We start from the raw sequence: 25,557 nt of genomic DNA on the forward strand, positions 1-25,557 counted from the left end.
GTATTTCTGACTGAAAATAGTGCTCACTGAATACTATCGTCACCAGACAATGGCTGACCATCCTGTTGATGAAATTTCTTTGGAGGAGACTCCTGACACTCCCCGCTGCTCTTAACTGAGTGCAAGCTGCTTACACCTGTTTTTTAAGAGCTGAAACAGTTCCTCATAGTACGGCATTTTTATCACTGCAACGACGTCACAGAACCTATTGGGTATACGTTATCACCACAGGCACCAAATTTCTACACAAAGATATTCAGTTACTGATCTCATATCGGGACATTATGTCTAATACGACGTAATTTAAGTAGAAAATTAGTGCAGGGCATGTCAAAGAAACAACTTTTATTCGCATTTGTGAGTACATAAGTGAGTGTGGGTTCAGTTTCTTTCCTGCGTTGTGTTGGAACTGCGCATCTGTTGAAGATTTCATGTTGAACATCTGTAGGACTGGCTGTTGTTTTTTTTTTTTTTTTGTGCCGGATGTAATTGAAACACTGCCCAAATATTATAGGACATTTTATTTACTGTTTCGCATACTTTATTTGTAAATATTGCTTAAGCATTACAGTAACAAAATCAGATCATATCATCTTTAGATGTACTCTGCAAAATACAATTCATTTTTACAAAAAATCGTTACAAATTATCGAGATTTTTATAAGGCAGTATTTTTGTTTGAGCAGTAAATTTATTAGAAAATAAGTGAATCATATGACTCAATCACGCAGCATTGTTTCTTTCGGTTGTTGCACACAAAGTTTGTAGCATAAAACGTAGAATATCCGTAAACTGGCCATTGTTTATAATAAAAATGTAATTAACTGTTGCTTTCAGTAAAACGAAACAAGTGTCACATCGTCGTCAAACTGACAGTTGTAGCTAATCTCTCATCTTCATTTCGTGCTTCCTTTTCCTGCTTTACAGGTGAAAGATTCCTCCCCTACACGGGGAGTAGTCAAACCATTATGAGTCAGTCTCAGCAAAATTTGTTCCATCAGCGTTTGTCAGTTTAGTAAACATTTATGAAATCGCTGCTGGAAATAAATTACGAAAACGTGTTTACAAAACGTTTTATTTAAAAACATTAATTGGCAGGATTAGAAAGAAAGCACACCACACTTTCTTTGTGCACTGGCCATTCCATTAAGGAATTTCAAATGGGAACGTCTGGAGCGTCAATGGTGTAGCACGAAGAAGCTGTACAAGAGCTATCGACGCTCCGACGTTCCTTTAGGAGTGTAAATCCACACTTGGCAAGCGTGCAAGTTGAGGGTCCCAAAAATTACGTACAAGCAATACCCTTGCAAAGCGATAGTATCCCCTACATTTCCAAATGAGTACATCAAGCTGCCAGTAGTTGCAGTGTCGACGGTTTCATGTAAAATGGAACTGATAACATCTGAATGAGTTTGCGCGAAGATATGAAAACATCACAGATCACAGTCAGTATTGTGAGGAATGAGGAGTCCTCTGAAGAGGAGTAGTGGAAGTCGTTTGCACTATTCGACTCTGGAAAGCGGTGGCCACCGACGAAGCGCTGAAGCGCCCTCCCCCGCACGCTGCCTCGCGGCCCCGAGGTCCGCCTACTTGCCGTAGCCCTGTGCGAAGCCCGGCTTGCCCTCGGTGTCCAGTTGCTGCTGCTGCTCCTCCAGCTGCTGGCGCCGCAGGATCTCGTTGAGCTCCTGGCGCACCAGCTCGTCGGTGGGAATGGCCAACACCGACTCTATCCACGCGGTGTCCACCGAGGACAGCGACGCTGGCGCCGACGGAGCGGCGCACCCCACGTCCCAGCTGTACAGTCCGCGGAGGACCTGGTGGCCCGCCGCGTCTTCGCACGTCACTGGAGAACCTGCGTCAACCTGTGGAGCAGGCGAGGCAGCGATAACATAGAGTCAGATCTTCAGTTTGGGTAGCGATTCAATAGGGAAGACGAATGTTCGACTTCGGTTTATTGGGAGAATTTTAGGAAAGTGTTTTTCATGCGTAAATAACATCGGATGTAGAACACTGATGAGACCCATTTTGAGTACTGCTAGAGTATTTGGGATCCCCACCAGGTTGATTAAAGGGAGACATGTAAGCAATTCAGAGCTGGACTGCCAGATTGTTACCAGTAGGTTCGATCAACACGCAAGTATTACAGACATGCTTGGGGAACTGAAATGGAAATCCCTGCACGGAATGCTATTGAGCAGATTTATAGGACCCGCATTTGAAGCTGGCTATAGAACGGTCCTGCTATCACCAACATACATTTCGCTTAACGACCATGAATATAAGAGAAGTTAGGACTCGTTCGCAGGCATATAGATACACTACTGGCCGTTAAAATTGCTACACCAAGAAGAAATGAACATGATAAACGGGTATTCATTGGACAAATATATTATACTGGAACTGACATGTCATTACATTTTCACGCAATTTGGGTGCATAGATCCTGAGAAACCAGTACCCAGAACAACCACCTCTGGCCGTAATAACGGCCTTGATACGCATGGGTATTGAGTCAAACAGAGTTTGGATGGCATGTACAGGTACACTTGCCCATGCAGCTTCAAAACGATACCACAGTTCATCTAGAGTAGTGACTGGCGTATTGTGACGAGCCATTTGCTCGGCCACCATTGACCAGACGTTTTCAGTTGGTGAGAGATCTGGAGAATGTGCTGGCCAGGGCAGCAGTCGAACATTTTCTGTATCTAGAAAGGTCTTGCAACATGCGGTCGTGCATTATCCTGCTGAAATGTAGGGTTTCGCAGACATCGAATGAAGGGTAGAGACACGGGTCGTAACACATGTGAAATGTAACGTCCACTGTTCAAAGTGCATTCAATGCGAACAAGAGGTGACCGAGACGTGTAACCAATGACACCAATGGCACCTCGCTCTATTTGCGGGTGCAACAGGAAGAGAAATGACTAGCAGTGGTACAAAGTACCCTGTGCCACAGGTCGTGTGCAGTGTTGCGGAGTATGTATGTAAATGCAGATGTATGGCGATGACGAATACACGCTTTCAATGTGCGTTCACCGCGATGTCGCAAAACACGGATCCGACCATCATGATGCTGTAAACAGAATCTGGATTCAACCTAAAAAATGATGTTTTGCCATTCGTACACCCAGGTTCGTCGTTGAGTACACCATCGCAGGCGCTCCTGTCTGTGATGCAGTGTCAAGGATAACCGCAGCCATGGTCTCCGAGTTGATAGTCCAAGCTGCTGCAAACGTGGTCGAACTGTTCGTGCAGATGGTTGTTGTCTTGCAAACGTCCCCATCTGTTGACTAAGGGATCGAGACGTGGCTGCACGATCCGTTACAGCCATGCGGATAAGATGCCTGTCATCTCGACTACTAGTGATACGAGGCCGTTGGGATCCAGCACGGCGTTCCGCATTACCCTCCTGAACCCACCGACTCCATATTCTGCTGACAGTCATTGGATCCCGACCAACGCGAGCAGCAATGTCGCGATACGATAAACCGCAAACGCGATAGGCTACAATCCGACCATTATCAAAGTCGGAAACGTGATGTACGCATTTCTCCTCCTTACACGAGGTATCAGAACAACGTTTCACCAGGCAACACCGGTCAACTGCTGTTTGTATATGAGAAATCGGTTGGAAACTTCCCTCATGTCAGCACGTTGTAGGTGTCGCCACCAGCGCCAGCCTTGTGTGAATGCTCTGAAAAGCTAATCATTTGCATATCACAGCATCTTCTTCCTGTCGGTTAAATTTCGCGTCTTTAGGACGTCATCTTCGTGATGTAGCAATTTTAATGGCCAGTAGAGTAATTGTTTTTTCCCTCGCTCTATTTTTGGGTGGAACGAAGAGAAATGTCTAGCAGTGGTACAAAGTACCACCTTTCTCGAGAATCAGTCTATTTGTGAGAACCTTATCAAAATGCCTAAAGTAGTTCCTGAGATTAGCTTTCACATAGAACCAGAAAAATGCGGTGTGGGACCTTAATGTATAATATGTATAGGCAGGCCTTGACGCATTTCTGCTTATTCCAGCAACAGACACTATCAGATAAGAAAGAAACAAATTAGGAGCGGTATGCACCAAACGCAAGTTTTACATATGTACACATATGTAACACGAAACATAACACATTGAAAGGCATCGGTACACAGTATCCCGTCAGATACTGACATACAAACCTACCTTTGTTTCATTCTTAATTGACAGAGCCTGATGATAGCTTTAGCCAATAAGCTTTAAATTGAATAGATTATAGAACGAGAAAAAGATAAAGGCAGAAACTCTGCATGAGTCGGTGTTAGTTTAAGATCGATGTCACGCGTCTTACAGCTGGAGCTGAAAGTCACGTTGCAAGAACTCACCATACAGAAGCTGGCCGTGGAGGTTGCCGGCATTGCGCAGCCGAAGCTCTTGTTGAGGACGAAGTACTTGCCGAGGTAGGTCTTCCTCAGCAGGTCCTGGCACGTGGCCGGCTCGATCAGGTTCACCGGCACCCGGTGCATCGTGGCGTCAGCTCCACGAACCTTGCCTGTAACAGCCACCATTCAACCCTGTACCGACTTCCTCTCATCTTTTTAATAATAGTTCTCTTATACACTCCCGGAAATGGAAAAAAGAACACATTGACACCGGTGTGTCAGACCCACCATACTTGCTCCGGACACTGCGAGAGGGCTGTACAAGCAATGATCACACGCACGGCACAGCGGACACACCAGGAACCGCGGTGTTGGCCGTCGAATGGCGCTAGCTGCGCAGCATTTGTGCACCGCCGCCGTCAGTGTCAGCCAGTTTGCCGTGGCATACGGAGCTCCATCGCAGTCTTTAACACTGGTAGCATGCCGCGACAGCGTGGACGTGAACCGTATGTGCAGTTGACGGACTTTGAGCGAGGGCGTATAGTGGGCATGCGGGAGGCCGGGTGGACGTACCGCCGAATTGCTCAACACGTGGGGCGTGAGGTCTCCACGGTACATCGATGTTGTCGCCAGTGGACGGCGGAAGGTGCACGTGCCCGTCGACCTGGGACCGGACCGCAGCGACGCACGGATGCACGCCAAGACCGTAGGATCCTACGCAGTGCCGTAGGGGACCGCACCGCCACTTCCCAGCAAATTAGGGACACTGTTGCTCCTGGGGTATCGGCGAGGACCATTCGCAACCGTCTCCATGAAGCTGGGCTACGGTCCCGCACACCGTTAGGCCGTCTTCCGCTCACGCCCCAACATCGTGCAGCCCGCCTCCAGTGGTGTCGCGACAGGCGTGAATGGAGGGACGAATGGAGACGTGTCGTCTTCAGCGATGAGAGTCGCTTCTGCCTTGGTGCCAATGATGGTCGTATGCGTGTTTGGCGCCGTGCAGGTGAGCGCCACAATCAGGACTGCATACGACCGAGGCACACAGGGCCAACACCCGGCATCATGGTGTGGGGAGCGATCTCCTACACTGGCCGTACACCACTGGTGATCGTCGAGGGGACACTGAATAGTGCACGGTACATCCAAACCGTCATCGAACCCATCGTTCTACCATTCCTAGACCGGCAAGGGAACTTGCTGTTCCAACAGGACAATGCACGTCCGCATGTATCCCGTGCCACCCAACGTGCTCTAGAAGGTGTAAGTCAACTACCCTGGCCAGCAAGATCTCCGGATCTGTCCCCCATTGAGCATGTTTGGGACTGGATGAAGCGTCGTCTCACGCGGTCTGCACGTCCAGCACGAACGCTGGTCCAACTGAGGCGCCAGGTGGAAATGGCATGGCAAGCCGTTCCACAGGACTACATCCAGCATCTCTACGATCGTCTCCATGGGAGAATAGCAGCCTGCATTGCTGCGAAAGGTGGATATACACTGTACTAGTGCCGACATTGTGCATGCTCTGTTGCCTGTGTCTATGTGTCTGTGGTTCTGTCAGTGTGATCATGTGATGTATCTGACCCCAGGAATGTGTCAATAAAGTTTCCCCTTCCTGGGACAATGAATTCACGGTGTTCTTATTTCAATTTCCAGGAGTGTATGTAAGTACTGATTTTTTCGTCTGCTTGCCGAGCAAGGTGATTCAATGTTTTAAGACCCCAGCCTCTTATTCAAAACATCCATCAGGTTGCTGTGCTTTAATGTTAATACTATCAGCTGATACCGTACCGCATCGTACACACAGCAGCTATGCGATTCAGATGCTGAATGTCTCCACTGTTGGTGGACACTTCAGTAAGCGAACACAGCGTTCGCATTAACCCAACAAAGAGTCGATTGGGTTAAGATCCGTAGAGGTTAGGTTACAACTTTGAATTTCTGGTCGTACTGGTTAGAATCACTTCGAGTTGAGTAGCAGGGTAATCTCCGCTGAGAGAGTCTGCCTACGAAAAACAATCATACCGTATGATAACTACGTCATCTGAGGATGAAAGTATAACAAAATTGATCAATACACCCTGCCACATGGATTTATGGTCTAAGGGAATGAAACGATAATGTACCTCAAGTCATCACGTTACTTTAGAGGCTTATGAACTTTCAGCCATGATTGTGCCGTTTCTTGCTGGACACTGGAACGCTCGTGTGTCCTCTGAAGCAGGACTCTTGCCTCATCAGATATTCAAACAGTCACCAATCAAATTGCATTTCAAGTTTTAGTATTTCTGTCCGTATGATACGGTTCCAGCATTAAGACGCTGGCTTTGCGATCATGAGGAACGTGGTTCAGATCACAGCTATTATTCGAGGTTTTCGGTAGTCTCTCTGAAGAACTTGATGCGAAGAACTGAATGATTTCTTAAACAATGTCGCTGCTGATTTTCATTCCCAGTCTTAGCGAACTGAAACTAGAGCTCCATCTCTGATGACCTTGACCTCAGACCTCGTCACTGCAACCGAGCAAGAATACACAGTGGTAAGACATTGCGTTTTATTTCGTGAGGGGTCCAGTTCAAATACTCCTGTGGTCATCCAGACTTAGGTTTTCTGTGGTTCCTCTAAATGCCGTGATAGTTCCTTTGTGAGGAATGTGGCCAGTTTCGTCTCCCATTCCGAGTCTGAACTCGGTCTCTGATGTCCATGTCGTCGACGGAAGGTAAACCTGAATTTTCCCTCCTGTCATCTAAGCCTGCATCTACACTGCGTAATTCGATGTCCCGCGCGTAGCAGTGGTTACTTCCCATTGTATCACTTATTAGGACCCGTTCCATCTGCGTATGATGCATGGGAAGAATGCTTAAATATCTTTTAATGTGCTGCAGTTACTGTAAGCTTACCTTTGCTGGCTATATGGAAGCGATACATAGGGATTTGTAATGTATTCCTCATTTAATACTAGTTCTCGAAATGCTATAAGGGATTGTATCCATTCTCAAGCGTCTGCCAGTTCAGATTTTGCAGTATCTCCGCGACGCTCTCCCACGGGTCGAATCTGTGACCACACGCGATGCGTTTCTTTGCACCAGTTCTACGACTCCTGATGGTCCTATCTGATATGGACTCCATACACTTGAGTATTATTCTAGGATGGCTAGCACGATTGTTTTGTAGGAAATCTCCTTTGTAGACTGACTGAATTTCTCATTACATGGCCAACGCACTGAGCCTATGTGATCATTTTATTTCATATCTTGCCAAGGTAACTGTTTGCGTTCCGTTCGGGATGATCGATGGATATTTGCTTCCGTGGCGGCAGTGGAGGATGAATGTTCGACGACGTTCTATTTGCACAATGGTATTTGGTTCTTAATTGGGGGATTCTGGAAGTGTAAACACGCGATCTCTCCTAGGATACGGGCTGCTGAAGGGAAAGGAAAGCTGTGGGGAAGACAAGCCCCACCTTCTCGCACAACTGGCTGCACACTGGAATCAACATTGCAATTGCCACGACTACTACAAAGCTACATTTTTACAGCGCACGTTATTGTACCTAGATAAGGTTGGAAATGTGTGGAAACAGTATATATTGGTCTGAAGTTATCAGGCTTCCTCAGATTCCTACACTGATAGAAAAGTGGCGAGTTATAATTATTGTTATGCCCCTCAATGATATCCCAGGCAGATGCGAAAATTTTTAAGTTTGGCTCCGGCCAACGGCAGAGCCGGAGCAGAAGTCAAGGCAGGCTAGTGTGTAACATCTATTCTGGTATGACAACCCGGAAGAATAGCTGAATTATACAGTTACGTTCCAAAGAAACTGGTACAAGCATGCGTATTCAAATACAGAGATATGTAAAAAGGCAGAATACGGCGCTGCGGTCGGCAATGACAACAAATGTCTGGTGCAGTTCTTAGATCGGTTGCTGCTGCTACAATGACAGGTTATAAAGATTTAAGTCGGAGCAAGAGGGATGGGACACAGCATCTCCGAGGTGGCGTTGAAGTGGGGAATTTCCCGTACGACCATTTCACGAATGTGCCGTGAATATCAGGAACCCGGTAAAACATTAAATCTCCGAAGCGCTGCGGCCGGAAAAAGATCTTGCAAGAACGGGATTTACGACGACTGAGGAGAATCGTTCAATTTGACGGAAGTGCAACCCTTCCGTAAATTGCTGCAGATTTCAATGCTGGGCCATCAACAAGTGTCAGTGTGCGAACCATTCAACGAAACATAATCGATATGGGCTTTTAGAGCTGAAGACCCACTTGTTTACCGTTGATGACTGCACGACACAAAGCTTTACGCCTCGTCTAGGCCCATCAACACCGACATTGGACTGTTGATGACTGGAAAAATGTTGCCTTGTCTGACTAGCCTCCTTTGAAATTTGTATCGAGCGGATGGATTGTATGGGTATGGAGACAACCTCATGAATCCATGGACCCTGCATATGAGCAGGGGACTGTTTTCAAGCTGGTGGAGGTTCTGTAATGGTGTGGGGTTGTGTGCAGTTGGAGTGATATGGGACCCCTGATACGTCTAGATACGACTCTGACAGGTGACACGTACGTAAGAATCCTGTCTGATCGTCTGCATCCATTCACGTCCATTGCACATTCCAACAGACTTGGGCAGTTCCATCGGGGCAACACTACACCCCACACGTCCAGAATTCCTACAGAGTGGCTTCAAGAACACTCTTCTGAGATTAAACACTTCCGCTGTCCCCCAAACTCCCCAGGCATGAACATTATTGAGCATATCTGGGATTCCTTGCAAAGTGCTGTTTAGAAGAGATCTGCATCCCCTTATACTCTTACGGATTTATGGACAGCTGTGCAGGATTCATGGTGTCAGTCCCTTCCAGCACTACTTCAGACATTGGTCGAGTCCATGCCATGTAGTGTTGCAGCACTTTTGCGTGATCGCGGGTGCCCTATATGATATTAGGCAAGTGTACCAGTTTCTTTGGCTCTTCAGTGTATGTGGCATGAGCCCACCTCCGAGCTAAACTATCACACACCACCCGAGCTGGAGGACCAGTTCGCCGATGTAGCAGAGTGACTTCGTGGAGAAGGGAGCATAACGTCATTCCATTAACCATGCACAGTGAGGCAACAACGCACACAAGAATGGCTTTCAGCACACAGATGCAGCAGAAATATCTGAACTGAAAGCCTGAAGAGAGGGATTGGGATAATACCGCTTGGTCAGCGCCCTTCTGCTCGCCCGGCTACTGACAGCCGTGAAGGAAGACAACTGCACACGTGTGAATAATAATGTATGTTCTGATAATACTGGGTCAGTAGCGCCTATGGGCGTTCAACAGATCCTCATCGCCTCACTCTGCTACACGCGGTCCTGACAATGTAGAGGTCACAGCTCCAGCTCTCTATAATATCTACATCTACATCTACATCCATACTCCGCAAGCCACCTGACGGTGTTTGGCGGAGGGTACCTTCAGTACCTCTATCGATTCTCCCTTCTATTTCAGTCTCGTATTGTTCGTGGAAAGAAGGATTGTCGGTATGCCTCTGTGTGGGCTCTAATCTCTCTGATTTTATCCTCATGGTCTCTTCGCGAGATATACGTAGGAGGGAGCAATATACTGCTTGACTCTTCGGTGAAGGTATGTTCTCGAAACTTTGACAAAAGCCCGTACCGAGCTACTGAGCGTCTCTCCTGCAGAGTCTTCCACTGGAGTTTATCTGTCATCTCCGTAACGCTTTCGCGATTACTAAATGATCCTGTAACGAAGCGCGCTGCTCTCCGTTGGATCTTCTCTATGTCTTGTATCAACCCTATCTGGTACGGATCCCACACTGCTGAGCAGTATTCAAGCAGTGGGCGAACAAGCGTACTGTAACCTACTTCCTTTGTTTTCGGATTGCATTTCCTTAGGATTCTTCCAATGAATCTCAGTCTGGCATCTGCTTTACCGACAATCAACATTATATGATCATTCCACTTTAAATCACTCCTAATGCGTACTCCCAGATAATTTATGGTATTAACTGCTTCCAGTTGCTGACCTGCTATTTTGTAGCTAAATGATAAAGGATCTATCTTTCTGTGTATTCGCAGCACATTACACTTGTCTACATTGAGATTTAGTTGCCATTCCCTGCACCATGCGTCAATTCGCTGCAGATCCTCCTGCATTTCAGTACAATTTTCCATTGTTACAACCTCTCGATACACCACAGCATCATCTGCAAAAAGCCTCAGTGAACTTCCGATGTCATCCACCAGGTCATTTATGTATATTGTGAATAGCAACGGTCCTATGACACTCCCCTGCGGCACACCTGAAATTACTCTTACTTCGGAAGACTTGTCTCCATTGAGAATAACATGCTGCGTCCTGTTATCTAGGAACTCCTCAATCCAATCACACAATTGGTCTGATAGTCCATATGCTCTTACTTTGTTCATTAAACGACTGTGGGGAACTGTATCGAACCAATACCGTCCAAACAGGAAATCGCTCGCATTGATGAAACAGCAGGAAAATAAATAATCGAGTCCCGAACGGAAGGGGACTCGCAATGTGTGTTACCTTGTATGGCGGCCTTGGTCCAGCCGCTGGCGACGCAGCCGTTGGAAGGCCCGGAGGCCCTGGAGAGCGGCAGGCAGACGGCGGAGAGGCGGCCGGCGCCGCCCAGCGGCAGCGGCGCCGCCAGCACCAGCAGCGCCAGGTCGTCGAACTGCGTGTTGGGGTCGAAGTTGGGGTGGCGGATGGTGGCGGCCACCTGGGACTGCGCCGCGGGCTGCCCGCCCACCGACTGCAGGCCCGCCTTCACCGTCAGGTCGGAGCTCTCGCGGCTGTAATGCGACCATCCACCGACGCTCACTACAAGGACTGGTTCAACAGGTACGTGTCTAATCACTACGAGGGGAGACCATCTAGTTATAATTTTCACCTCGAAAAAATAAAGTGACGTGAAGATTTTATTGTTTGCTAGTAGGTACACGACTGCAGTCTTGATATGCATTGAAATCTTAGCGCCGCTGTACCAGAGCGTGCCACCACGGGAGTTGAAGCAAAACGGCACAACCTATTGATAAATTGAAGAGTCGAACTCGTATTCGGTCTCTGCAATTGAAGGGGAACAACGTTGCAACAATCCGTGTTGAATTATAGAGCAATTCACAGCAGTGTACTATCATAAATGACACAGTCGCTGGGTGGTGCAGAAGCTTCCATCAAGTGACAGGCCATCCCTCTGGGAATTGCAAGACAAGTGGAGGGCCTGGTGTTCGAAGACTGGTGTATCACAGTCGAAGCGACAGTGGGAAAAGTGAAAACCGGTCATGGATCAGCTTTCAACATCTTGCACGATATTTTAACTATGACAAATGTCGCCACTGGCTAGATTTTTCGATTGCTCACCCCCATTCAACAAGTCCACCAGACGGAGGCAGTGGCGGAAATGTTGCAGGCCAAGTATTGTGTTTTCTTTAGCCGCCTTGACAACATAACCGAGTTGTTGTTGATATATCATTATGAGCTCGCGGCAAAAGAGCAAAACGAACAAGGGAAACATGTGCATTCACCACCACTGAAAAAGGCAAAAAGCCAGTCAACATTGGGCGAAGGAATGCAGAATGTTTTTTGGAACTTCCACAGTGTGGGGCAAAGAGATTATGCTATACTCTATTTAATTCAGACCCAGACCGAAGGGTAAATAAAGGAATAACAAATAGATGAACTGACATTTAATTGGAACAGATCATACCAAGACAATACATTTTTGAAACATCTTCAGTGTGCCAATGCCTTGAAACAGCATATTTTAGTAACACAGAGGTACTAATATAAAAACTCTTTACCCACCAATATGACGTTTCCCACCTGTTTCGAACAACAAATTTTACCAACAACGACACATTTTTGAGAGATTCTCAATGTGCTGATGCTATGAAATGGCGTATAGTCATAGGATATCATCTATTATATATGTAAAGCAGAGCGTTTGTGTGTACGTATGGATGTCTGGCATCTCCTCCCAAAGTCCTTGATCGGTTTGAACCAAATTTGGCACAGAAACAGCAAGCCCCACAAGTATCAGCACTTGTGTGGTTTAGAATCTCCTAGCTCCAATAGGAGCAGTGATGCAAAAACTTGTTTTTCTCCAACAGCTGGTGTGTAGCTTGGCCTGCACGACAGGGTATTGGCCTGCTTTACTGAACTATATTCCGTGAGCTACACATGGCAATGGCTGGGGACAGGTTGAGATAGACAGAGGAGGGGATGGGCAGAGTGAGGAGAGAAGGAAATGGACAGAGAGAAGGGAGTATGGAGAGATGCATGAGGCAGGTAGAAAAGGACAGGTGGAAAAGGAAGAGGGTATGGTCAGAGGGAGTGAGGAGGAAAATATGGTTAGAGAGAGGGAGTGGAAGAAGTGGACAATGAGAGGGAGAGGACGTGATGAAGAAGCAGAGAGAGTGGGGAGAAGGAGACAGACAGATAGAGATGGGAGGATGAGGTATGTGAGCAAAGCTGTGGTGGAAAGGCTACTTGTAATACTACGACACCTACCAAATATGGGCTGCAACTGAAAACAAATATGACGCTTTCCAACTCTGCACTGAAAAGAGAGTGCACGTGACGAAGGTAGTATTCTTCCATTTGTCTAGTGTATCTTCAAATGCGCGTTCACAATATCCGTAATGCTTGATATTGCTCTGCTCATTGTGAAACACTCCGTAGCGCGCTTTTTCCACGTCATGACGTCAGAAACTCGGCAAGCTGAACGTTGACGTTCGAGTGAACGGCCTGTGTGACGACGGCTTTAAGGAGTAGAGCGACAACCGACTACAGAGCGGCAAGGTCCCACCACGGTGGCAGATGCTTACCCCTCGACACAGTGGGCGGTGGTGAGGATGGCCTTCTCGGTGACGATGACTCCCGCACAGAGCGCCGACTGCAGCTCGTCAGAGAAGATGACCACATCCCACGGGAACTCGCCGGGCGCCGCGTCGTTCTCCGGCACGCCCTGCCTCTGTGACACACACAGCGAACAAAATTTAGGCCAGAGCAGAGACACACATACAGGAGACAGCTGACGTTGAAGACTCCTGCGCAAGTTCTTCAGATGTCAACTAAACCACATTCACCGAAATGAATTCAATCGATGTACTCCATCAACAACATTTCGGTTTTTTTTTTCCAGGGACTTGTCTGAGTAGTTAAATGACTTAAACGGCTAAAATCGTCACCAGGGCCATGTTGCAGTTTGTCTATCTAACAGCTTTCAGGAACAACAAAAATTTCATTTTCAATATTTCATATAATTACTGGCCGAATTCTAAAATTTAAAATGTTCTCATAATCTACTCACTGAGGAGTATAGCAGTGCAACTCTCATCACATAACTTACCCAGATCATATTCATTCAGTATTTGATAATGAGGGCACTTAGCGACTCCAAAAAACTTTAAACATAATTTCAAACCTTTTACAAATTTTTCTCGGTAACTGCCGCACAAAATAAAGAAAGGAATCAATCTATCGCTTACTGAAAGTTCGTTTTTCGTGAGGTAAAACTTCAGCATCAAGCCTGACGTTTTAATTTGTTATTTCTTTACTCTTTACTCCATTCGCTACCCATCCACATATTCCACGAAGATACTTACAAAATTATATCATTGCACGATACATACTTTAGAAGAAAAACCAGAAAAGTGTAAATTTTTGATTAGTCAGTGGGCAAATAATCGAAAGTAATGAAACTAACGTAATTACTGTTTTGCGTATTCAACCATAAATTTTTAGTACGCTTAGCGTCAAACACATTAGCTCACATGTAAAGTAATCAGACGTCTGAAGCTGTTTTTTGTACAGGAGTTCTATTCTCTTAAGAATCGAGGGGGACGGGGGACGGCGGAGTTTATCAGTTTCATTGTAACGCTCCCGGCGGCTTCGGTGGCTCTTTACAAAGTAATAATGCAAGCGTAATTTAATCTGTTCGCTACCTCAGCTCGCTTTTTCTGTGTGAACATATCTTCACAACAGTGACGAAGCCTGTAATATGCAATCACCAATTCGAACGACACAAAACTCAGAGTAATGTAAGAACCCTCAGCTGGAAAAATATTGTGACGAGGTTTCCGTCTCATTGCGGGGACAGCTCGGCATGACGTCGTTGACCCGTTCTTCGACTGCATTCAGTTCACCCATACACTTGTCCGTACCAGCCAGCTCTTTATTAGTAAACCTAGTCACACTGCTGGGCATCAATGTTAAAGCGTAACAAATATTATCGGAAAAGTAAATCTAAGACAGAACCGAACAATACTGAAGGTAAGCTTGAGGACAAATAGTAAACTGGCTATTACGATCGCTATCATTAAGTACTGCGAGCGAATGTGGTAAGTTTGGGATTTCCTGGCAGATTAAAACAGTGTAACGCACCGAGACTAGAAGTCGGGAACTTTGCGGGCAAGTGCGACTCCCAACTCTTCCTCATAGCTTTAATTCCGCCAGTACCCCGTTTCCTACTTTCCAAACTTCACAGAGGCTCTCCTGCTCGGTAGAACACTTGCCCGCGAAAGACAAAGGTCCTGAGATCGAGTCACAGTTCGGCACACAGTTTTAAGCTTCCAGCAAGTTTCGTATCTGCGCACACTCCGCTGCAGACTGAAAATTTCACTCTGGAAACATCCCCCAGGCTCTGGCAAATCCATGTACCCGCAATATCTTTTCATCCAGGAATGCTAGTGCTACAAGGTTCGCAGGAGAGTTTCGGTGAAGTTTGGAAGGTAGGAGACGAGGTACTGGCGGAATTAAAGCTGCGCGGACGGGTCATGAGTTGTGCTTGGGTAGTTTGGTAGGTAGGGCACTTGCCCGCGAAAGGCAAAGGTCTCGATTTCAAGTCTCGGTCCGGCACACAGTTTTAATCTCCCAGGAAGTTTCATGTCACCGCACACTCCGCTGCAGAGTGAAAATTTCATTCTGCGGCAAATTTATTTGCAAACAATACACATAGCACGCACAGTCGACATCTGCACTGTTGTGGAGATATTTTTAGTGTAATAACTTTGAAGATACCGTACAAATTGACATAAGAAATCAAATGAACTGAAATTACTCTATAACAGGCTATTGGAGACTATGGCTATCTCACACCAAAATACTCCTAAAATATCTCTGAACGACCTAAAAAGTGTGTTGGTAGAGTTCGGGTTCAGAGAGTGCATTACAGTGGCTGGAAAGCTACGGTTCTACATCGTATCCATACCTTTGCAAGCGTTATTCCCAGTGCGAGAACATCTGATTTTAGTGTTTGCAAGTAATAAAGGGTTAATCCTTGTTAAAGGAAGCAAGATTTAAGAAGAATTAAGATGCTTTATTAGGATCTATTAATCTAAAAAATAGTTTGGTATTGCAAAGTGGAGCAAAATGCTGGGAATCCTGCATTTATATGGAAACACGGATAAATACAAGAACCAAGAGGGAGCAATGAGAATAGATGAACAGGATAGAAATGCTCGGAGTAAGAAGGTCACGTAGTCCTTATATTTTACTGTCCAGTCTGCATATCGAAGAACCAAAGAAGCAAATGAAGGTAAGTTTCGAAAGTGGAATATAAATTCAAGGTACAGGGATTGCAACGATAAGATTAATTCATGACATTTGCCATCTTCTGCGAAAGTGAGATGGAATTGTGATATCTGTTGAATTGAATGAACAATGTACCGAGCATAGAAAGCGGACTGAGAATCAAAAGAAAAGGAGCAGAAATGAGATTAGCATCAAAATTGGGGATCATGTTGCAGACCAAGTGACGAAATTATGCTGTCTTGAAAACAGGAAGCTAGGAGAACGTACGAAGCAGACCAGCACTGGGAAACGAAGGCTACTAGCACTAAACATAAACCTGAATGTGAGGAAGAAATTTCGTCCAAAATGTGTCTGGAGCACAGTATTCTATGGAAGTGAATCATGGACTGTGGCAAAAACGGAAAAGTTGAGAATAGAACCGTTTGATATGTGGTGATATTGAAGGGTGTTGAAATTAGGCTGTTGAGTGAAGAAAGAAGGAGGCTTTCCGTGAACTAGCGAGGAAAACGAGACAGATGGTAAAAGTAGTGCTTATTGTTTAAAAAGTAATCACCATAGCTGTTAATACATTTATCTCACTGTGAAACAAGACGGTCAATGATTTCATGAAAAATGTTTGTGGTTGTATCACGGAACCATGATTGCACACAAGCGTGCGCGTCTTCGTCCGTAGCAAATCGACGACCACGAATGTCTATCTTCAGAGTTCCAAAAAATGTGAAAATCACATTTGAAGAGATCATGACTGTAAAGAGAATGTGCAAGGGCTTCCCAGGAAACTTATGCACCGTAGTCGAAACAAATTTAGCAACATGTGGGCGGGCGCCAATTTTTGAAATAATAAACAGTTTATTTGCTTTTTTCCATCTGTCTCGTTTTCATTTCCTTGCCCCATATAGTACGTGGGACACGCTAACTAGAAGAACGGATAAAATGGTAGGAAATATGTTAAGACGTCAAGGAATTACGTCCATGCTACACGGGCGAACAGTAGCGGACAAACATTACGCGGTAAGATGGAGATTAGAACACATACAACAAATTACTGAAAAAAGTTTGATGAGGTACTACAATGAAAGTTTTAGTCGATGTAGACACATAGGCCGAGCAGACTGTTTAAGCAGACTAATCGCAATAAGCAGGAGATCCGTGTTCGTACTCCTGTATGCCTCAATTTTGCATTTGTCACTTGTATTTGTTCTTCGAAAGTCTGCAGTCTTGTTATGTAGACCAGCTGATCACATGACAGCCCTGCTACGTCCCTATGTGCGATTAGCATTACTGAGAAAACTACTGTAGCCACAGGCTGATTAATTTATTTATGTCTCTTAGGATCCCATTACACGTAACACATGTTATGCAGCCTGTTCCAATTTCAGTTACAGTCATCTCTTTCTTAGTCGCTCTTACTGCAAACTTGTTCTTCTAATACTTACCTTCTATCATATTTTGCCTCTGTGACTTTCCATTGGATTGGAAATCAGGTAACTACCTCTACGCCCTCCCATTCCATCTGTTTCAGAAATGAAGAACTAAGACCAGCTTTTTCACTAGTGGTTTGTCAATTCACGCAACTGATCGTTTTACTGCTAATCAACATTCACTGCTATCAACTAGTGTTAGGCTCAGTTGGATGACAGTGTGTTAATGTATTACCTGTTTGGTGCCAATGCCGCAGGTAGGTGGGCTGATCTTGCTGTAGGCTACTACGAGGCTGGTACCAGATGGTTGGCGGCCTTGGAAACCAGGCAGTGTTCCCTGGCCAGTCTGGCTGCCTGGTACATAGGTACCTGTAGGATAACCAGTCACGCCACCTGGCTGGTACGATGATGGGGTCGATCCAGGGTACACAGTGCCACCTGGCGTAGAGCCTGATGGGAATACCCCGGGTCTCGAACCTGAGGGGAACCTGGTGCCACCTGCAGGCTGGAAGGGTGCTGGAGTTGTACTGTAACCAGGTTGAGATGATGGCTGGTAAGGCGACAGCGTAGTGCCACTTGAATATCCAGGTGTGCCAGATGGCTGGAATGGTGATGGTGTAGATGACGGTTGGTATACTCCTGGAGTGGAGTAGCCTGGCTGATACACACCAGGGGTCGAGCTACCAGGGTAGACAGCAGTACCAGAAGGCTGGTACACACCTGGAGTGGAGGAGGCCCCTGGCTGGTAAGTAACGGTATAGCCAGGTCTGTAGGAACCTGGGGAAGGTGTTGTGGAGAAACCTGGCTGTCCAAATGGAGAATGCGTCGTTGTTACTGGAAATCCAACGGCAGTGGTACCTCCAGGGACAATTACGTTGGGCCCTGGAGTCTTTAGTGGCTTGCCAGGAGATGGAGACGATGGTCCGTAGCCATATTCTGGCTTCTTGGTACTGCCAGTGAACACACCACCAGTAAGGAAGGGGTTGCCCGAACTAGGCTGGAACCGGCAACACACGCCAGACGATCCATCGAGGCCGACTCTGCAGTTCTGAAATAAACAAAGAGCGTCTATCACAGCAAAGTGAACATGGAGTGCCATTTGTGTGCCAACTACCTTACAACCTGCATAGCACACAAAAAATATCTTATCCTTATGGACATTATTTACATTCATTCGTCACAGAAAAATAAGAAATGTGAACTACTTCGGAACATAACAACTGTTGACTTACTGTGCTTGATATGTAATTTATTTCCAAGATATCTGATTAAGGTTTCAGGTTTCCCTTGTAGGAAACGTTTTGATCTTGAATCTTATCTAACCATGACTTACTCCAGTAGATATTTTTCCATACCTTCCACTCCCTGCCAAATGTACCTTCTCTCTTTGTGATTTCTGAAGAGGATATTTGCCACAATCATCAAAAACCAATGGAAGAACTGTAGAAGCCTTTCCCCTCTCAGTCTGCAATGTCAAACGACTATGACTTTTCTTGTAGTCTAACATGGTGCTCCAATCTCGCTGATTGTAATCACTTGTCAGTTATATACAAAATTTTCTCTTCGTTTGGCCACTATCATCGAAAGACATCAGTACGAAAACTCCTCTAGAGTTTCTTGTGTGCTTTGGTTAGCCACAAGATCCATGTTGCTATTGCACATTTTCTAATGTCACCTATCCACCTTCCTTTAGGTCGACACTCAGGTCTTTTCTTATCTCTTGGCATCAACCTACTTTTCTTTGTTGTTTCTGATTTTTTTATTTGTTGTGACATCGCTTCTTAATTTCTGGGCTTGAGTGTTTCTTATTCAATTATAATATTTCTAATTATTAATCTTTCCAGTAATTTTAGTTTACCTAATCTGTAATTCATTTGTAGGCAGTCGATTATGTAGAGGCATTCTGAGTCCACTGTTGTATTGCAATATTACGTTCCTTAATTTATGGAAATACATTTGTTATTGTAAATATTTTTCGTTATTTCATCCCCTCTTTCCATATTCTGCATCATTTCATCTATGACTGGTTTACTGATCTGTTATCTTGGATTATCTCTCCTAGATACTTGAACTGCTTAATCTTTTGTGGTTTTACCAGTGTCTGGTGCGTTATTTTATGTTTCATCAGTACCGGCTGAGCTATCCAGGAGAGCTTCTTGTAATGTCTGGAAAACAGGAGATGGGTAGAGGCGGAAATGAAACTGTGGGATCCGATTGTGAGTCGTACCGGGATAGCTCAAGTCGTTAAGAATACTGACAATCTTGCAATCAGTGAGTAAGTTGCGTCGTGTTTTGGCTACGTACCTTGACGGGCTGCACTCGTGCGGATGCCCCACACTGGTAGCTGGGCTGGCAGGTGGCCCCGAGCGGCGCGCACTCGTCCGGCTGGGGAGTCTTCATCATCATACCGCCAGGCCAGGGGTCCTTATAGTTGGGGTCGCGGCAGCACTTGCCGATAATGCCCGTGTCTGGATCTTGGCAGTCCTGCACGGAGGGCAAACGCAGTGCCATCAGGCCAGATGCAAAGTAAGCTCATGAGGCAAAATACTAGTCATTCCTTCAAAACAGCTCATAGGACAATTTGGAACGCTACAAATAGTGTTGAACGGTTACGACGCGGTCATACGACCCTCCACAACTGGCGTAAGTCGTGGCAGTAAAGAGGTGTGTACTGGCCAATCGATTGTATCGAATCAGCGCAGTAAGGTGGGTTGACAAGAGATATGACAGAATGGCAGAAAGGAGCTGTACTGTTTGGACGAGTCCATGATCATGCCGTGATTGAAGCTGCCCGGTTTGTTGCCCTGTCCAAGTAGAGATTCCAACAAGTTCAAAAGAATTCAGTACTAGTCGCAGCAATGTAATACGACGTGATCATAAAGGAATTCCTCTGTCACTAAATACAGTATCATAACCTCCAGTTTCTGAACGATCATTACGAGCAGAAGTATATGCTATGGAAATATGGACTCAAGCAAATGGTAGCAGCAGCACACGCAGCTGCTCGTTTTAAATGACTAAACAACACATGTCACTAGCTGACCGGAGCTGAGAAGTGTTGTCCGTCTAGACGTCAGATAGCCTCTTTCCAAATGCAGCGACGACCAAATGAGGTGTTTAACTCGCGGTGTATGGAACTTTTGAGCTAGCTTTATCATTTTTTGCACCCACTCCTTCACGTAACTGTGAAAAATCAACTAGAGTGTTTGTTTCACATTCTCTGTGACCAGTGTTGCCATTCCGTCTACATCTCTAAGATGAATGGACTGTTGAAAATCCTGTCTTCCTATATGAAAATAGCCGTGTTTACAGTGCTTTACGCATATGTTCCTGGTTCTATAAGTACTCAGACATTTTCGCACATCTACTGACAGTGTAAATCATCCGATACCATACAAGATATCAGGGACTAACTGGAGCAGCGTACGAAACGTTCCATTCAACATCTCCACAATTTGTTAGCTCTATGGGATGTAATTACCAATGACTGGCAACGTGAAGAAACTTGTGGATGCTCTTCCATGCCGAATGAGACCATCCTCAAGGACAGATGTGGTGTTACAAAGCGTTAGCGTGCTGTTTCTTTGGGGGGACTAATTACTGGTCCAGTGTATCACTTACTTTCTTCTGTAACCTATATATTAATAATCTATATAATCTATAGCCTGTATATTAATAAAGTGAACTTGCCAGTAAAAACAGAAAATTCGGTCTTCTATCGAGACAGGATAGAACAGGAACAGGTTGAAATCATACTTGTGCTCTATGAATATTCCTATTTCTTTGCACGTCAAACGTGTGTGAAGAACTGTGGAGGATCAGGGAAGGAGAGTATGATGATGATGCTGAAGTAGAGACAAAAGATGGAAGCAAGGTGTTACCGTAAGTTCAAAAATGGCTCTGAGCACTATGGAACTTAACTGCTGAGGTCATCAGTCCCCTAGAACTAAGAACTACATAAACCTAACTAACCTAAGGACATCACACACATCCGTGCCAGAGGTAGGATTCGAACCTGCGACCGTAGTGGTCACGTGGTTCCTGAATGAAGCGCCTAGAACCGCTCGGCCACTCCGGCGGGCTTACCGTAAGTGGTACACGATTCTCCTCCTGCTCGCGAGTGAGTACGACTGGTGTGTTGGACATGACGCCTTCAGCAGTGCAGTAGCTGATGGAGACGCACTTGAGGGCGGCAGCGCAGCCTGGGTGGGGCGTGGTGTTCAATGGACCAGTGTACGGCTTCTGGGCACCTGCGGGCGTCACTGTGTCGTAGATGGACCCACCGATGGGCACTCCGTAGTAGCCAGACCTACAAAAATTATATCTGTCATTACGTGTCACGCAGCTAGTTCATTATTACTGAGATGACTTATAGTTACTGAATTCAGTAAGAATGAACGTTTTGCTTCTTATTGAAATAACGATGCTCTTCACAAAACTCAGTTCTGTGTTTAGTACTGATTCAATCCATTTTATAAATGTTTTAAAAATAGCTTATTCCTTGTTATATCATCTTGTGTCAAAACATAAATCACTTACCCGGTAGTGGGACGGTTTATGGTCCCTGTTGGTCTGACAGGGACGAGAACCTGTCCAGGTTGCTGTGGCTGCTGACCATACACATAGGTGGGCTGTGATGGCTGGGCAGTGGGGCCAGTGATGAAACCAAACTGGCCTGGCTGGCCAGGGATGTAGCCAGGCTGGCCAGGAGCTACTCCAACAGGTTGTCCAGGACGCCCAGTGGGGATTCCTCCAGGGGTCACACTGCCTGGTTTACCAGGGGTGTAGCCTGGCTGACCAGGTTTCCCAGGCTGTCCAGGTTGTCCAGGCTGCCCAGGAAGACCAGGTTGCCCAGGCTGGCCAGGTGTTCCAGGTTGTCCAGGCTTTCCAGGCTGTCCTGGGTAGTATCCAGAGTGGCCAGGTTGGCCAGGCTGTCCAGGTTGCCCAGGTTGCCCTGGTGTCCCAGGTAATCCAGGTTGTCCAGGCAGACCTGGCTGGCCAGGGGTCCCAGGTTGCCCAGGCTTTCCAGGCTGCCCTGGATAGTATCCAGAGTGGCCAGTTTGGCCTGGCTGTCCAGGTTGCCCAGGTTGTCCAGGGTATCCTGGCTGTCCAGGTTGTGCAGGGTATCCTGGCTGTCCAGGTTGGCCAGGCTGTCCAGGGTATCCTGGTTTTCCAGGTTGCCCAGGTTGTCCAGGGTATCCTGGCTGTCCAGGTTGTGCAGGGTATCCTGGTTGTCCAGGTTGTCCAGGCTGTCCAGGTTGACCAGGGTATCCTGGTTGCCCAGGTTGTCCAGGGTATCCTGGTTTTCCAGGTTGTCCAGGTTGTCCAGGTTGTCCAGGGTATCCTGGTTGTCCAGGTTGTGCAGGGTATCCTGGCTGCCCAGGCTGTCCAGGTTGTCCAGGGTACCCTGGTTTTCCAGGTTGTCCAGGTTGTCCAGGGTATCCTGGCTGTCCAGGTTGTGCAGGGTATCCTGGTTGTCCAGGTTGTCCAGGCTGTCCAGGGTATCCTGGTTTACCAGGTTGTCCAGGTTGTCCAGGGTATCCTGGCTGTCCAGGTTGTGCAGGGTATCCTGGCTGCCCAGGCTGTCCAGGTTGTCCAGGGTACCCTGGTTTTCCAGGTTGTCCAGGTTGTCCAGGGTATCCTGGCTGTCCAGGTTGTGCAGGGTATCCTGGCTGCCCAGGTTGTCCAGGCTGTCCAGGGTATCCTGGCTGTCCAGGTTGTGCAGGGTATCCTGGTTGTCCAGGTTGTCCAGGCTGTCCAGGGTATCCTGGTTTACCAGGTTGTCCAGGTTGCCCAGGTTGTCCAGGTTGTCCAGGGTATCCTGGTTGTCCAGGTTGTGCAGGGTACCCTGGCTGTCCAGGTTGCCCAGGCTGTCCGGGATATCCTGGCTGTCCTGGTTGTGCAGGGTATCCTGGCTGCCCAGGTTGTCCAGGCTGTCCAGGGTATCCTGGTGTTCCAGGTTGCCCAGGTTGTCCAGGCTGTCCAGGATAACCTGGCTGTCCAGGTTGTGCTGGGTATCCAGGCTGGCCAGGTTGTCCTGGTTGTCCATGTGTCCCAGGCTGACCAGGCTGTCCTGGCTGACCAGGGTATCCAGGTTGCCCAGGCTGACCTGGTAGCCCAGGTTTTCCTGGTTGTCCAGGCTGTCCTGGCTGCCCAGGCTGGTAACCAATGTGTCCAGGAAGACCAGGCTGCCCCGGTTGTCCAGGAGTTCCAGGGGTGCCAGGTTTACCAGGTTGACCTGGCTGTCCAGAGCCTGGGCTTATTGGTCCGTACTGGCCAGGCGCAATGTGTACCAGACCATGTCCTGGGACGGCTGTGGAACCTGATGGGAAAGGAGAAGGTGTAATGTGGACGAGGCCGCCAGGAGTGGATGGCGGTATGTGAACAAGGCCCGGTGTTGTCGCCGTAACTCCAGGCCGCGGCGTTGTTACAACGAAGGTGCCACCGGTGCCTGCGCCTGATACTTCCGTCTGCAGCTGGCAGCAGACTTCTGATGCGGCGTTACAGTCACGGATCTGCAACAACAGAATATTTGTGCAGGACACGTACGGAATTATTAAGGGATAGGCAGTGTTATATTTAGGTTTAATATCAAGGCAAGGAACGGAAATAAGAGTCCAGAAGAATTAACTGTGAATTTAGATTTTCAAACATTTTGTGTTGCATTGTAATCAGTACTGGTTGTATTTCTCAAAGACACAACGAATTACTATTGGTTTGTTATCTAGTAGACGCGGGAGAGTGGAAAACATTACTTTACATATTTATACCTGTAACATAGGAACGGTATATTTCCAGATATAATTTCCTATTACATAGGATGTTTCAAAAAGTTTCATCTGGTTTCAGGCAAGACTATATCTTTACGTGAATGAAGACGCAAACTTGGGATGGATATTAACTTACAAAAAGGAGAACAAAGTAGTTATTTTAGTAAGAACCATCCTATTTTACAAGGGTATATGTTTTACATGCATGTACTACAATCTCAACACGCCTTTTCCAATTACGTTTTCGATCAGTGTTTTCAGTTACCTTTTACCAGTGTTCATTGCTACAGAGACCTCGACCGGCAATCACTAGAAACGGCAACTTCAATGTGCGCTAAGTATTACCGTTAGTAACTGTGTGCGCCGGTGTAACTCACAGAGCGCAAATTACGCAGTTATATTCTTGCAGTAGTTGAGAATAAGAGCTCTTAGCGACTTCCAACAGGTTTTATACATGATTTCAAATCTTGACGAAACTTCTTCTCGCCGACACCCTCCCCTCCTCACCCCCATCCCCGTCCTCCAAACAACAAAATAATGAAACGAAAAAAATTATAGCTTACTATTTTCGCTGTTTATGCAGTAGCACTGCAGCATCAGGCATCACTTCTTTAGTACAGACTCTATTCGCAACAGATTTTGCAGACAGTATCCGCACATACCACTAAACGTAGCTGCAAAATTATATCACTGTGCGATGTACAGTTCGGCAGGTACGAAGTTTTATACAACGGAATTCGATTCTTTAAAGACCCCTGGGTCGAGGTTTACTGGTTGTACTGGATGTCAGTCGCTGCCAGAGAAGGCAGATGGACGGAGAAAGTGTTACTTTACGGTACAGAGCGATGCGCGTTGACGATTTTAAACATAGACAAGGTTTAGAGATCGCAGTATGAGTCTACTGTTCGGGTTGCATACTTCACAAATCTAGGCGGCGCTGTTACATCAGTGCTTCCTTCGTTCCCGCTGTAGTTCCACGAGTATGACGAGCATGGGAACTGTGGCGCTGCGGTCGCTTCAGACTCGTCGACTCGTCCCGTCTTACTGAAGCATGCAGGAGTGTAAGGTTCAAATGGTTCAAATGGCTCTGAGCACTATGGGACTTAACTTCTGTGGTCATCAGTCCCCTAGAACTTAGAACTACTTAAACCTAACTAACCTAAGGACATCACACACATCCATGCCCGAGGCAGGATTCGAACCTGCGACCGTAGCAGTCGCGCGGTTCCGGACTGAGCGCCTGAACCGCTAGACCACCGCGGCCGGCAGGAGTGCAAGGCTAGTCGCGAATTATAGGTAGTCCGAAAGATGAGTACAAGATCCTGCTGCTGCAAAGTAGCACAGACAAGGTGAAATGACCGATTGTCCAGATCGGACGACCTGTAAAGTAGCTGTGTTTAGGAAGACTGTTGAGGGTACAAGACGGAAAGTAATTGATGC

At 46.6% G+C, this 25,557-nt stretch overlaps 1 protein-coding gene across 1 annotated transcript in view; it reads right to left on the reverse strand.

Annotated features, from left to right (window-relative positions):
- Positions 1 to 330: 330 nt before the first annotated feature.
- Positions 331 to 25,557, reverse strand: part of LOC126101087 (collagen alpha-5(IV) chain-like) — a 63,337-nt gene continuing 38,110 nt past the window's right edge. Inside the window, exons 5-12 of the mRNA XM_049911766.1 lie at positions 21,887 to 23,862; positions 21,434 to 21,656; positions 19,652 to 19,831; positions 17,583 to 18,395; positions 13,220 to 13,365; positions 10,920 to 11,185; positions 4,357 to 4,523; positions 331 to 1,862 (exon numbers count right to left, since the gene is read on the reverse strand). Of these exons, the coding sequence (XP_049767723.1) occupies positions 1,587 to 1,862; positions 4,357 to 4,523; positions 10,920 to 11,185; positions 13,220 to 13,365; positions 17,583 to 18,395; positions 19,652 to 19,831; positions 21,434 to 21,656; positions 21,887 to 23,862 (4,047 nt within the window). The 3' untranslated portion in view covers positions 331 to 1,586. The remainder of the gene's footprint in view (positions 1,863 to 4,356; positions 4,524 to 10,919; positions 11,186 to 13,219; positions 13,366 to 17,582; positions 18,396 to 19,651; positions 19,832 to 21,433; positions 21,657 to 21,886; positions 23,863 to 25,557) is intronic.

Source organism: Schistocerca cancellata, chromosome 9, assembly GCF_023864275.1.
Source record: "Schistocerca cancellata isolate TAMUIC-IGC-003103 chromosome 9, iqSchCanc2.1, whole genome shotgun sequence".
NCBI classification, from domain to species: Eukaryota; Metazoa; Arthropoda; class Insecta; order Orthoptera; family Acrididae; genus Schistocerca; species Schistocerca cancellata.